Raw genomic sequence first — 14,262 nt, forward strand, 5'->3', positions numbered from 1 at the left:
GGTTACAGGGATAGGGTGGGATATGTGTTGGTGCAGGGATTACGGGGATTGGGTGGGATGTGTGTCGGTGCAGGCTCGATGGGCCGAAATGGCCTCTATCTGCACTGTGGGGTTTCTGTGAATTCTGTGAATATGGACTCATTCAACAAACTTAAGTGATGGAGTTACTTTATCACTTGGATGATAAAGTATGAAATAAAAGATTAGAATATATAACTCCATTTTGCAAATTAATTGCATTTTAAATGCTTACCTCAACCTACACACACACATACTTTCAATAAGATAATCTTGAGCTAGTTATTACAAAATCTATGTAATCCCATTAAATTTATTTGTTGAGGTAAAACTAAAGTTGAATGATACAATGGCTGAATGTAGTCAAAATTATGAAGGATTTTGATAAGGTGAATAGGGAAAGAGTATTCTGTCTGGTTGGAAAGTCAGGGACTAGGGAGTCATCGATTTAAATTTGTCACCAAGTAAGTGAAGAGAGAGGTCATGTGAAATTTTGTTATGTAGAGAGTCATTGGACCATGGAATGCTTTGGAACGGGGAATAGTTGGTCCAAAGACCATTGCGTCTTTTAAGGGAAAAGCAAATTAAAATTTGAAGCAGAGGAAGACACAGGAAACTTTGGTTTATCCGGAGGTTGTATGTCCGGAAACCTTGATCTACCGGCAGAAATCAGGAGCCGTTTTGTTAGGTTTTTTTTCTTCTCGTGGCTTTTTTTTCCTTCTCATGGCTTTTTTTTTCCCAACAGTCAGGCTCTGGAAAGTCTCTCTGAAGCTGTTGCTAAGCTACAGAGACGCTTCCAAGGTACGGGCCGACTGTTTGAAGCTGTTGCTAAGCAACAGTGTTTGTTGTCAGATACGGAGATGAAAACCTCCGTATGCTTCAACATTAACGCTGGTATGTCCGGCAGTTTTGATAGATCGGCAACAGCTCGGTCCCGTCGGTGCCGGATATAACAACGTTTCCTGTACAGGGCTATGGATAGAGCAGGGCAGTGGGATTAGTTGTGGATGGCTGAATGGCCTTCTTCTGTGTTATAAGCTTTTATGGTTCAGTAGTGTAATTAGGATCTGGTTTTGAGAGTCTAAAGCTCAGAATCTTTGAATTTTAAATTTAAATTTCAAACAGTCTGGTCCATGAATGGGATCTTGCTCACGAGGTCACTTAGTGACCTGGACATATACTGCCACTAAAATCAGGGATTGAACACATAGAAAGTCTGTAAGGCTATTCGTCAGCAAGGGAGAGTTAGGAAGGAAGTGAGAACACTTAAGGATAAAAGTGGTGAAGAAATTGAAAATGAAGGGAAAATAGTTAAACTACTTAATGATTGTTTTGGAAGTATCCACAAGGGAGGAAAATATTACCTTGCTACCCAATTCCTGTAGTGCAACAAAAATTGCACATGACTTTGAAATCAGTGAGGCAGAGGAACTCAGATTCAAGTTTTTTTTTAATACTATTTTCTTCCCCTTTTTCCTTTCCACTATTCTTCCCATTCTTCCTGCTTTTCATAGCACACAGAACGGCTGGAGAACTGCTTACGGCTCTTCAGTAAGATGTTGGATGAGATTTGGAAAGGGTGACTGATTTTCTGACTTTTCCTCCCTTCCTATGGAGACTCAGGGAATCATGGCTACAGGCCTGTGTCCTAGCACTCTGTAACACTGTGGATTGCAGCTCTGACACTCTATGCCACCTTGTCTAAATTCAAATGCCAGTTAGCACTCATTCCTAATGACAGCACAGATGTTTAATGGCTTTGAGAAAATAAATATTTATGTATAACAGCATGGACTAAGTTTCTTGTTTCATTGTTCTCATTTACATGTAACATGACAGCCGGATAATAACAACATATTTTCATTCGACACCCAGAATTGTGATGCGAGTGGAGCCTTTGTGCCATTAATTGTCTCTGTTCCTGTATAGAGCAACATCCTGGAGTCTTAAAAGATAAGTAAGCTCCAGCAAACTTTTTATTATTAACTCATTTAAAAATATATTAAAATATAAAATTCTGTCTTGAATGTAATGAGTTTAGAATTGAGATTGCTGTGTCAAATTTACGTTTGGACACTCCAGCCACATTAACATCCAGTGGAGGTAAAAAATGGACACCAACAGTTAATGGCAGTGTCACACATTAGCAGAGAAAGCTTAAATACTTCAAACATTTTGATTAGATAAAGCACATATAGTTGCAATGCTAACTTTCTCTAAGTCCTATGGCCGCAATAACCACCTCAGAAATGTTTCCAGTGATCCTTTAACCAGGTGATATACTGTAATTTTCCCCATCCCCCTTCTCCCCCCTCCCCATCCCTCTTCTCCCCCCTCCCCATCCCCCTTCTCCCCCCCTCCCCATCCCCCTTCTCCCCCCCTCCCCAATCCCCTACTCCCCCCCCCTCCCCATCCCCCGCATCCCCCTAATACAAAAGTAAAACCATTTCTGCACTTCCAACTAGTGTTATTCACTACTTATGAAAACTAGCTGTCAGGCTATCAAACATTTATAGGTAATTTTGACTTCAATGGAGAGTAAAATCAGACAGGGTGTAAACAGGGCATCAGATGGGCTCAGTTAAAAACAGGGGGCGGGGGGGGGGGGGGGGAGAAATTCAGTATCGCCCCGTTTGGGGCGCAATTATCGGCCGGGCGCAAAGTTTAGCGCCTGCCGCTAATTATTGCCTCCGACTGCAAACTTGGCCTCTATCGCCCCTGGAGGTGATTTGAGCGCTAAATCAGGCGCTACACACCTGTCTTAAGGTGCTAACACTGAGGAGCTACCTCAGAGCGCTGGCGAAACTCATGTGATGTCAGTCAGCAATGGAACACAGACACACTGGCACCGGCCAGTTCTTAAAGGGGAGGGTTGATCTTGCTCTCCAGCCACACCCTGCTCATTGCAGCCTTGAACCTCAGCCTGGAGAGACCTGTACATCAATTCTGCTGGAAAGAACAATGGAGGCGCCCAGGGAAAGAGCTCAGAGTGCAGCCCCCACAGTCTCTTCTAAATCGATGCAAGGAAGGTCAAATCAAAATGAACCTGCAAAGTGCTGCTCAGTACCCAAAACTCCTTCACACAGCGTTGAATCTCTCCAGAAGTCTCTCTCTCTCGCTCTCAGAATGTGTGGTGCAAAAATGTCGCCAATAAAAAAAGGCAGGAAGAGGCCACCTTTAAATAGCGCTCCCCCAGTCCCATCCCAACTGCAAAACGTTCCCCTCTACCTGTTGTTGCTAGCAGCAGGCAGAAAGGCAGGGGGCGCCACTCAATATCCGGTCTGGGGCGTTGCATGCTCGACTGATGTCACGATCTGCAGGCGCAGGAGATAGCGCCGGTAGTGTTTAGCGCCGTTGCAAAATGTCTGGTCAATTTCATGAGCGGTGCAAACATCGCCGCACCCGGGCGCGGGTTGCTTTCTCCCCCATTAGCGCCCTAAGGGCACTAACGGGAGGTGCTAATCAACCGAATTTTTCCCCCAGGGCTTTTATATATGCTACTATTAATTTTTCAATCTCCATTACCAAAAAATATTCTGTTTTGCTTTAGATTCACCCTCTCCCACACTGAGCACTCTTCTCCCATCGAAATTGCAAGCATTAAGACTTGGCTGCTAGTGGGTGTGAGAAAGTGATGCAGCCTAAATGTCCTCTGATATTTTTCTGGATGGGGATGAGAAGAGTGCCTAGGTCTCTTCAATGAACAGCCTCCTGGAGATCAACAACTCTTCATTAGACTATAATGTGCCAATATAATTAGGTGTCAGCCTTGGCTCAGTGATATCATTCTCGCCTCGGAGTCAGAAGGCTGTGAGTTCAAGTTCCACTCCAGAGACGTGTGCACATAATCTAGGTTGGCACTTCAGTGCTGCACTGGCAGAGGTGTTGACTTTTCGATGAGATCTTAAACCAAGACATATGTCCTCTCAGGTGGACGGAAAAGATCCCATGGCACTATATCAATGAAGAACAGGCGAGTTCTCCTGGTGTCCGGGCCAGTATTTTTCTCTCACCAACAGCACGGAAACAGATCATCTGCTCATTTATTTCATTGCTGTTTGTGGGAGCTTTCTGTGAGCAAATTGGCTGCCACGTTTTCCTACAATACAACAGTGACTACACTTCAAAAGTACTTAATTCCCTCTCTCCCTCCACCCGTAATGGTCTTATCAACTCATATCAGGACTTTGGTTCACCAACACACTGTGCAACAAAAGACCATCACGTCTGAACTTTAACAGGTACTGCAAAAGTATATCATCATCATACAAACTGGAGTCTCTGGAGATAAAGGAGTACAGACCAGAGCTTAACTTGACAACACCACATAACCTCCTTTATGTCTATAACATAGGTCAAACGTCAATGGTTAAATGTCAGTTTGAAGATAACTTAATTGTACATGAAGGGTCTTAAGCTTTGCCCTGAGGAAGATATGTGTACTGATTAAAAAAGGAAAACCTAATGACCCACAAGAATTTCTAGTCAACACTGTCATTTATATTCAATTAGTAGCAAATATAGTACATCAGATATTTCTTCAAACGGGAGAACTAACAGCTTGTAACTTAGTATGGCTGCCAACTTTTAATCTCAATAATGAAAGAAAATAACCAGTGCAAAGAAGACTGCGTCGGTATGAATGCAGAGCATTGCTGTTCTAAGCTACAGCTGATCCTGAAACTGGAAGGTTACAGCTTCTAATCAACAGTTGGGTTGGTGATCTATGCTGCTACTGAAAATAATGCTTCAAGAGTACTGTTAGGTATTTTGTAATGTTTTGAAGTATAGTGCAGACGATTCTTCCATTGAAATATTAGGACAAGAAAATTACTTGGTAAGTGATGCGCTATCAATTACTCATAAAAGACTGAGAGTTAGAAGAGTAACTAAAGGCTTTTATTAACAACAGAATGGAGGTCTGCCTCGAGTGGTCGACTCCAGGATACCAAGGGCTGGGGAGCAGTCACCTTTATACTCGGACCTGTGGGAGGAGTCAGCCGAGGCATGTCCAGGCATGTACACAGTGGAATACAAACAGGACAAACAGGAATACAAACAGTGGTTTACCACATTCACCCCTTGTTTAAAATTGAGTCCGGCGGGGTGAAGTGTATTAAAAGTTAGTGTATTGGAGTCTCTCCGGAGGTCTTGTCTGCCGCTGTGATCGGCGTGGCGACGGCAGGGGTAGTGAAGCTTCCGGCGTCGAGTCCAGCGTAGGCTGTGGCACAGGCGTGTCGTCCTCGTAGATGTCGAGCGGGTCGCGGGGCCCAGGCCTGCCGTCTGCTGGGGCTGGATATCGGATCGTGGGGGGGGGTGGTAGTGGGTAGTGGGTTACTGTGGTCCCCGAGGGTGCAAGGTCTCTTATGGAGACTGTGTCCTCCCGCCCGTCCGGGTATGCGATGTAAGCATACTGGGGGTTGGCGTGGAGGAGGTCGACCCTCTCGACCAGGGGGTCCGTTTTATGGGTCCTCACGTGTCTTCTCAGTAGGACCGGCCCTGGGGACGTCAGCCATGGCGGTAGCGATGTCCCTGATGTGGACTTCCTTGGGAAGACAAACATTTTCTCATGAGGGGTGGCGTTAGTGGCAGTGCAGAGCAGTGACCGAATAGAGTGGAGCGCATCGGGGAGCACATCCTGCCAGCGGGAGGTTGGAAGGCCCCTAGACTTTAAGGCTAGCAGGACGGCCTTCCAAACTGTCGCATTTTCTCTTTCCACCTGTCCGTTCCCCCGGGGGTTGTAACTGGTGGTCCTGCTTGTGGCAATACCCCTAGTTAGCAGGTACTGACGGAGTTCGTCGCTCATAAACGATGAGCCCCGGTCGCTATGGATATAGCTGGGGAAGCCGAACAGGGTGAAGAGGTTGTTCAGACATTTAATGACCGTGGCACTGGTCATGTCCGGGCAGGGGAAGGCGAACGGGAAACGGGAGTACTCATCAATAATATTGAGGAAGTACACATTGCGGTCGGAGGAGGGGAGAGGCCCTTTAAAATCAACGCTCAGGCGCTCGAAGGGGCGAGTGGCTTTTATCAGGTGGGCCCTGTCTGGTCTATAAAAGTGTGGTTTGCACTCAGCGCAGACTTGGCAGTTCCTGGTCATGGTCCTGACCTCCTCAATAGAGTAAGGCAGGTTGCGGGCCTTGATGAGGTGGAAGAACCTGGTGACCCCCGGGTGGCAGAGGTCATTGTGGAGGACCCGTAGTCTATCGATCTGCGCGCTGGCGCAGGTGCCACGCGATAGCGCATCCGGGGGTTCATTTAGCTTCCCGGGCCGGTACAAGATCTCGTAGTTGTTGGTGGAAAGTTCGATTCTCCACCTCAAGATCTTGTCATTTTTGATTTTGCCCCTCTGCTTGTTGTTAAACATAAAAGCAACTGAACGCTGGTCAGTGAGCAGGGTAAATCGTTTTCCGGCCAGGTAGTGCCTCCAATGACGCACAGCCTCCACAATCGCCTGGGCCTCCTTCTCAACAGCGGAGTGTCTGGTCTCCGGGCCTTGGAGGGTTCGTGAAAAGAAGGCCACGGGTCTCCCCGCCTGATTGAGGGTAGCGGCCAGGGCAAAGTCGGACGCGTCGCTTTCCACCTGGAAGGGGATGGATTCGTCCACTGCGTGCATGGTGGCTTTGGCAATGTCCTCCTTGATACGGTGGAAGGCTAAGCGGGCCTCTGCCGTCAAGGGAAAAGAGGTGGACTTGATCAGCGGACGGGCCTTGTCCGCATAGTAGGGGACCCACTGGGCGTAATAGGAGAAAAACCCTAGGCACCTCTTCAGGGCCTTGAGGCAGTGGGGCAGTGGAAGTTCCATAAGGGGACGCATCCGGTCGGGGTCGGGGCCGATGACTCCGTGTTCCACAACACAGCCAAGGATGGCGAGGCGGTTTGTGCGGAATATGCACTTCTCCTTGTTATATGTCAGGTTTAGGAGTTGGGCGGTGCGGAGGAATTTTTCGAGGTTTGCGTCATGGTCCTGCAAGTCACGGCCGCAGATGGTCACATTGTCCAGATATGGGAAAGTGGCCTGCAACGCATTTTGATCTACCATCCGGTCCATCTCCCTTTGGAAGATGGAGACCCCATTGGTGACGCCAAAGGGAACCCTAAGGAAGTGATAGAGGCGGCCGTTTGCCTCAAAGGCAGTGTACTGGCGGTCCTCAGGGCGGATGGGGAGCTGGTGGTACGCTGATTTCAGGTCAATGGTCGAGAAGACGCGGTACTGCGCGATCTGGTTGACCATATCAGCTATACGGGGGAGTGGGTAGGCGTCCAGCAGGGTGTAGCGATTTATTGTCTGGCTGTAGTCGATGACCAGGCGCTGCTTCTCGCCGGTCTTAACGACCACAACCTGGGCTCGCCAGGGGCTGGTGCTGCCCTCAATAATCCCTTCTTTCAGGAGCCGCTCCACTTCGGTTTTAATGAAAACCCTGTCCCCGGCACTGTATCGCCTGCTCTTTGTGGCGATGGGCTTACAGTCGGGGGTGAGGTTAGCAAACAGTGGTGGGGGGGTGACTCTGAGTGTGGAGAGGTTGCACCTGGTGCGCGGCGGGCAATTTGGAAGCTGCTGGCTGCGGACTGTGAGTGGGGGTAGGGGTCCACCGTACGCCATCGTAACACTTTTAAGGTGGCACTGAAAATCTAACCCCAGCAGGACGGCAGCGCAGAGGTCAGGCAGGACCAGAAGTTTAAAATGATCGTACACGGTCCCGTCTACTACGAGTGTCACCACGCAGTAGCCGCCGATGTCCGCCGACTGGGACTCGGAGGCCATAGAAATCCGCTGTTGCGCAGGCAGGACTGGGAGAGAGCAACGCCGCACCGTGTCGGGGTGGATGAAGCTCTCCGTGCTCCCAGAGTCAAAAAGGCAGATTGTATCGTGACCATTTACCTTAATGTCCATTGTGGAACTGGCCAGTTGGTGCGGTCTCGCTTGGTCCAGTGTAACGGATGCCAGCGTAGGGGTCGGTGTGTCGCTGCGGGTATCAGATGAGGCGGTGTCGGGGGCCTGCTGCGTCCCGGCTGTCGTCCAAGATGGCGGCGTCCATGATCCCCATGTGGCTGGAGGCGTCCAAAATGGCTGCTGTACCGGTGATTCGCACACGGCCGGGGAGGTCCAAAATGGCGGCCCGCATGGCCCACACGCGGCGCTGCTGGGGTTCGGGGTGGCTTTGGCCCTGCAGACGCTAGCGTAGTGTCCCTTCTTCCCGCAGCCCGAGCAGATCGCGTTTTTCGCCGGGCAGCGCGCTCTGGGGTGTTTTGCCTGGCCACAGAAGTAGCATTTCTGGCCTTGGGGCACTGCTGTCTGGCCTTGGGACACTGCTGCGGTAGTTGGGCCGTTGTTGGGGTGTGGCTGGGGTGGCACGGCGCTATGAGGCGGTCCTACCGTGTCCCAGGCTGTCATTCCCCGCGGCGTCCACGGTGCAGAGGAGTAGGCATCCATGCCCTGGTAGGCTGCATCCAACGATAGTGCGAGTTCAGAGGCCTTGTTGAGGTCGAGGTTACTCTGCTCCAACAGTCGCTGTCGTGTGTAATTGGATCTGTGGCCCGCTACAAAAGCGTCCCGGATAAGTTCCTCTGTGTACACGGCGGCCTTTACATCCTTACAACCACAGGCCCGGCCAAGCACAGACAGTGCCTGAAGGTATTCCACGGTCGATTCCCCAGGTTGTTGTTTACGACTCCCCAGGAGGTGCCTGGCGTACACTTCGTTCACTGGGCGCGTGTACTGGTCCTTGAGGAGCTTGATAGCATCCGCGTACGAGGTCGCGTCTTGGATGACCGAGTACACTCGTGGTTCACTTTGGAGGTCAGGACATCCAGTTTGTCCTCGTCCGATTTGATTGCTTCGGAGGCGGTCAGGAATTTTTCGAAACACTTAAGCCAGTGAGTAAACTTGGTGGATGAGTCCGCCTCCCGATGATCTAAGTCCAGGCATGCTGGTGTGAGGATCTTCTCCATTATAAAAATGTTGTTAATAAAATTGATGCGCTATCAATTACTCATAAAAGACTGAGAGTTAGAAGAGTAACTAAAGGCTTTTATTAACAACAGAATGGAGGTCTGCCTCGAGTGGTCGACCGGTCCAGGATACCAAGGGCTGGGGAGCAGTCACCTTTATACTAGGACCTGTGGGAGGAGTCAGCCGAGGCATGTCCAGGCATGTACACAGTGGAATACAAACAGGACAAACAGGAATACAAACAGTGGTTTACCACAGTAAGCACGATTGTTTCTTAGACTGTTGAGTACTCCCCCACTCTGTATTGACAAAATCTAAGACTGATCCATGTGCAGTCTATTCTCTTATTGGTTAACAATTACAATGCGACACCTCACTTTTGCCTTTCTCTATATAACAAAATGCATAGCCTACCGTTCTTGCGTTCAGTGAGAGGTGGTAGTGGTTGATCCGTCTGTAGAGACAGATCCTTCATTTCGGTGGTCACACAGTCACTCTTGGGGTTACAAACTTCAGTGTTCTGGTGAACTGGATCAGCATTCTGGTCCACACCCTCATTTTTGGTCACTCCATTCAACTTACTAGGAGCGGGATTTGGTTCTTTTGGTTGCTCCACTTTGAATGACTTGGTTCGACAAAATTCATTAAAATTAAGCCAACCTGCAAAATAAAATGCACGCAAAAAAATTATTAGGCAGTTCAGCATTTTCGTTGTGGTTTGCCTCATCTTCAAAAATAAAATACATTTTCTATACCTTGTAAGCAGTTAACCTTTTTGTTCATGCTTAGTTTATATAATACTCAGAACTGGACAGGTGGTAGAACAGAAGGCAAGGCAGGATGTGAGTCTATTTCTTGAGTTCTGTTGTTTGCTTTGTTGCTGATGAAAATTCATTGAAAATCCTCGTATCCTTAAAAAACAGGTGTCTCCACCTTATAAGGCACAAGGCTAAATGGAAAAATGGACCTCTGTTTTATAAACTACACTTTAGAGCTCCATAATTCCTGGGCTGGGATTTGGGACAGGGTGAGTGTAGGCAAGTGGATGAAAATTCAGCCTCACCACACTTCTGCCGATGGAGTGGGCTTCTGGTATTTCTAGATCTTTCGTGTCCACTTTCAGTTTATAAATCTCCAGACCAAATGTTCAAAGAGCTGAATGCCCAGTTCAAAAACAGGTGGATTCTAAGTGAAATATATCTACAAAATGTCAAATTTCTCACAATGCTTCCAGTATCAGGTATTGCTGCCATGTTTTTCGTTGTGTGTGCCTGAAGATTGAGGCAGAAGTCATGGTTCATTCCGTGATGCCTTTACTTTATAACGTTTGCTATTCACAGCACATTAACATTCCTTGGAACTGCTTTTTTCCCCCACTGGTTGACATTGGACTGTCCAGTATTTTTGGCCAATTTCGTCTTCCAGTGGCTGAAGTAGTAAAAAGGAAGCATTTTATTAATGTCTGAAGTTATTCTAACAAGAATCACAAATTAGTATTTTACTACTGTGTCTCTTCCTGCTGCTCGTAGAACTGTTCTGCACATTTTATTTGCTGCTCAGCACTAATTGCAAGCCCTAGCTTCAACTTCAAGTCCTCTGCCTTTGTTTGTAGTCTCAGTTATTGTGCGCAGTCAATTTACAATTTCCACATAGCTTGATTACATTTTATTTGAAATGCCTGACCACATTTAAGAGAGGAACGTGCTTCACTTCAAGATTTGTTGCCAACATATTAATTTACAGACTGTTCCAAGAGCAGGTCTTGTGCAGTCTCCTGCTAGCCATAAATATTAACGCCACTGCATTCCCTATTTCTGTGCATTTTAAGAGCTCCGTCATTAGTCCACAAAACGTATCATTAGGATTTCATCCCGCTGATCGTTTCAATTGCTTTCCATATACTCAATTATTTCAATGTTTTCTTTTAATCTTTCCCCACCAGTTCTCACTGCTGCCCTCCTGAGCGAGGGCTTCTTGCTGGTGCACACATTCAGCAGGCACTGGTTACCCCCCACCCCCTGTACCCAATTAGACACTATTCATATGGGAACCTTAACAGGCAGACTAGTCAACCATTGGTGGCACTGGTTGAGTCTGATCCTATCATCAGCCAATATGCACATGTACACTTCCAGCTGGGGTCATTCGATAGCAATGAACAATGGGACCCCTGCCCTATCTTTCCTCCCAATTCAGGGGTGTTGTGGCCAATCAGTAATCTGTACTACTGTCCTCAGCTCAGCTTCGAGATTGAACCTGGGAACTTTTTGGTCTGTATATACTCCGCTGCCCTCTGGATACACTAACTGAGCCACTGGAGGTGCAAGAAGCCCACTGTGTAGTACTGCTGAGCCTTTTATTAATGTACTCAGATCCTGCTGACTGCACTGATATAGGACTCCCATTGCCCTCTCCTTTACCATACTGAATTAGCTTCAACTATGAAAATCCTAACACTTTCTTGGTAGATTTCACACTTTTTCATCATCTTGTACTTTTAAGATCATGAAGAGATCAAAAACTTTATTTCAATCCTTTTTGAGTAAGATTAATATGACTGTGATAGTTACAAGTTACTGTACAAAGTAACATTGAGTGCACAGCAAATATTAGGGATTTGATAAGAAGCAATCGACAAGTTGTGCCCTTCACAAGGTTTGATTTTTTTTTTTAACAAAAAGGCATTATTAACATGTTAATTTCTAACATTACAGTGTAAGAAGGATGTGACATTTTTAAAGCGACTTTAAACAGGCATAATCAGCATGTGGGGGAGCTAAGAGACGTGGGTAGAGTGGCAAGGAAATTGCAGAGCTCCCCGATTGGAAAGTTTTCCACATGCCCCCCCTATATGAGCGCCTAAGGCAGGAGTCACGAATCACCATTGATGCCAAGACCATCAGTTGCATCACTGTGATACCTGCTAAAAAAAAGTGAACGTTCATTGTAAGTGACACATGTTCTGAGAATCAGCATGTTATGCAAAAGGACATAGACAGGCTAAGTGAGTGGGCAGAAATTTGGCAGATGGAATATAATGTTGGAAAGTGTGAGGTTATGCACTTTGGCAGAAAAAATCAAGAGCAAGTTATTATCTAAATGGAAAGAAACTGCAAAGTACTACAATACAAAGGGATCTGGGGGTCCTGGTGCATGAAACACAGAAGGTTAGTATGCAGGTACAGCAGGTGATCAGGAAGGCCAATGGAATCTTGGCTTTTATTGCAAGGGGGATGGAGTATAAAAGCAGGGAAGTCTTGCTTCAGTTATACAGGGTACTGGTGAGGCCACACCTGGAATACTGCGTACAGTTTTGGTTTCCATATTTAAGAAAAGATATACTTGCTCTCGAGGCAGTTCAGAGAAGGTTCACTCGGTTGATTCCGGAGATGAGGGAGTTGACTTATGAGGAAAGGCTTCTACTCATTGGAATTCAGAAGAATGAGAGGCGATCTTATCGAAACATATAAGATTGTGAGGGGGCTTGATCGGGTGGATGCGGGGAGGATGTTTCCACTGATGGGTGAGACTAGAACTAGGGGGCATAATCTTAGAATAAGGGGCTGCCGTTTCAAAACTGAGATGAGGAGACACTTCTTCACTCAGAGGGTAGTAAATCTATGGAATTTGCTACCTCAGAGAGCTGTGGAAGCTGCGACATTAAATAAATTTAAAACGGAGATAGACAGTTTCCTAGCTGATAAGGGAATTAGGGGTTACGGGGAGAGGGCAAGGAAGTGGACGTGAGTCTAGGTTCGGATCAGCCATGATCCTACTGAATGGCGGAGCAGGCCCGAGGGGCCGTATGGCCTACTCCTGCTCCTACTTCTTATGTTATGTTACTAACAGAACTACTGAATTTTTAAATACTTGCTGCTGTTTAACTTACTGTTGATTGAATTGGACTTTAATATTGGCATTTAAATTTGGGGATCCAAAGATGATGCCAAAACAATAGGTATAATTGCAGCCCCGATGTGTTAAAAGGACCCTTCACTGAACGGAGCCCAGGAATTGCCTGCTGCTGCTGGAATATCTGCATGGTGCATCATTTTTTCCATTACTTACAGTGAAAAATAGCAACAAGTTTACAAATGCACTGAAGGTGTTTAATAGACATCCGCAATACTATTTCATTGCATTGGAAATACACTCAGAAGATGCTGGAAATACACAACATGCCGGTCAACATTTGTAAAAAGAAAATATGGGTTAGTGTTTCAGGTGGAGTCCATTTGTTAGAAGCAAATAAGGGTCTCTGTCCGAAACATTACCTATCTTCTCTTTTCAAGTGCTGATCGACCTGCTGTGTATTTCCAGCCTTTGCTGCTTTAATTCTAGATGCATGAAAGGGTAGAATTAGTTACTACTAACACATAACTCCTGTCGAAGCATGTATCCGCACAGTTTTGAAAATTGACTTGTGTTTTATGTGTCAGTTTAGATGCATTTTTTAACCAGTGATAAACTGTATAGATGGCACAGCAAAGATCAAACGTGTGCAAACAATTATTTCACTACAGCCGCCTTTTATATAATGAAAAGCAGAATGGTTGCCATTATGGGTATTTGGCGAATGCAACATCTCCTGGGGGCACTGGGTTTCCCGTAGCTCAGCCAGTCAGAACAAATGCATTAAGAAGCCACTGTTCTACGAAGAATTAGCCAACGTTTACAGGCTTGAGCTCATTAGAGTACGGTGAGCAGTTTAACAAGTGGGTCAAGTACATTATTATAGGTGCGTTAAACACCACTCCAGATTTTCGTTTCGACTGAAGTCAAACAAGGAACCCCACAGGAGAGCTGCACGCCACTCGCAAGATGCCAGCTGGACACCCATGCCCAATAACACCACAATTTCCTGCCATTACGTATGCATCCAAATCTAGCATTTTATTCTAAATGCCTCTAGCATTCAGGTATAGACACTTAATTATGTTCTTCACATTCATCTTGATCCTATTTCGGTATTTGTTATTTATCCAGCAACACCATTAATAGCGATAATAAAACGTTGCCCAAAATGTTTGCATGTTGAATGGTTACCCTCTGACACAAAGACTTCCCTCTTTGTAATCCAACCCACTTACCCATGTATCCGATTTAATGTTATACTCTCGCACATTTGGCTAGGACAGGTATAATAAATCAATCTGTGATAAGATGAGATCATGTTTTATCATTTAAGTATGTGTAACTTAACACTGACAATTAGTTCTCAAGAGCCAACTATTTTCATGAGTGCTGCTAAAAAAAAACATTGCATAGTTACACAATGAGAAAACTAA

General features: G+C 46.4%; 2 protein-coding genes across 6 annotated transcripts in view; one reads left to right on the top strand and one right to left on the bottom strand.

Annotated features, from left to right (window-relative positions):
• LOC147102682 (myocardin-like) overlaps positions 1-9,631 on the bottom strand; it is a 291,661-nt gene extending 282,030 nt beyond the window's left edge. For 3 of the 5 annotated variants that reach the window (XM_085963402.1, XM_085963398.1, XM_085963396.1), the window contains exon 1: positions 9,389-9,550. In XM_085963402.1, the coding sequence (XP_085819528.1) occupies positions 9,389-9,449 (61 nt within the window). In that variant the 5' untranslated portion in view covers positions 9,450-9,550. Of the gene's footprint in view, positions 1-9,388 lie in introns of all 5 variants that reach the window. The other 2 variants (XM_085963400.1, XM_085963399.1) reach the window with 1 other exon arrangement.
• The window catches only part of LOC147102683 (uncharacterized), a 127,071-nt gene that overhangs the window by 78,030 nt on the left and 34,779 nt on the right, over positions 1-14,262 (top strand). The window lies entirely within an intron of this gene.

Source organism: Somniosus microcephalus, chromosome 21 (genome assembly GCF_052327205.1).
Source record: "Somniosus microcephalus isolate GS21.2 chromosome 21, FLI_Smic_1.0, whole genome shotgun sequence".
Classification (NCBI taxonomy): Eukaryota; Metazoa; Chordata; class Chondrichthyes; order Squaliformes; family Somniosidae; genus Somniosus; species Somniosus microcephalus.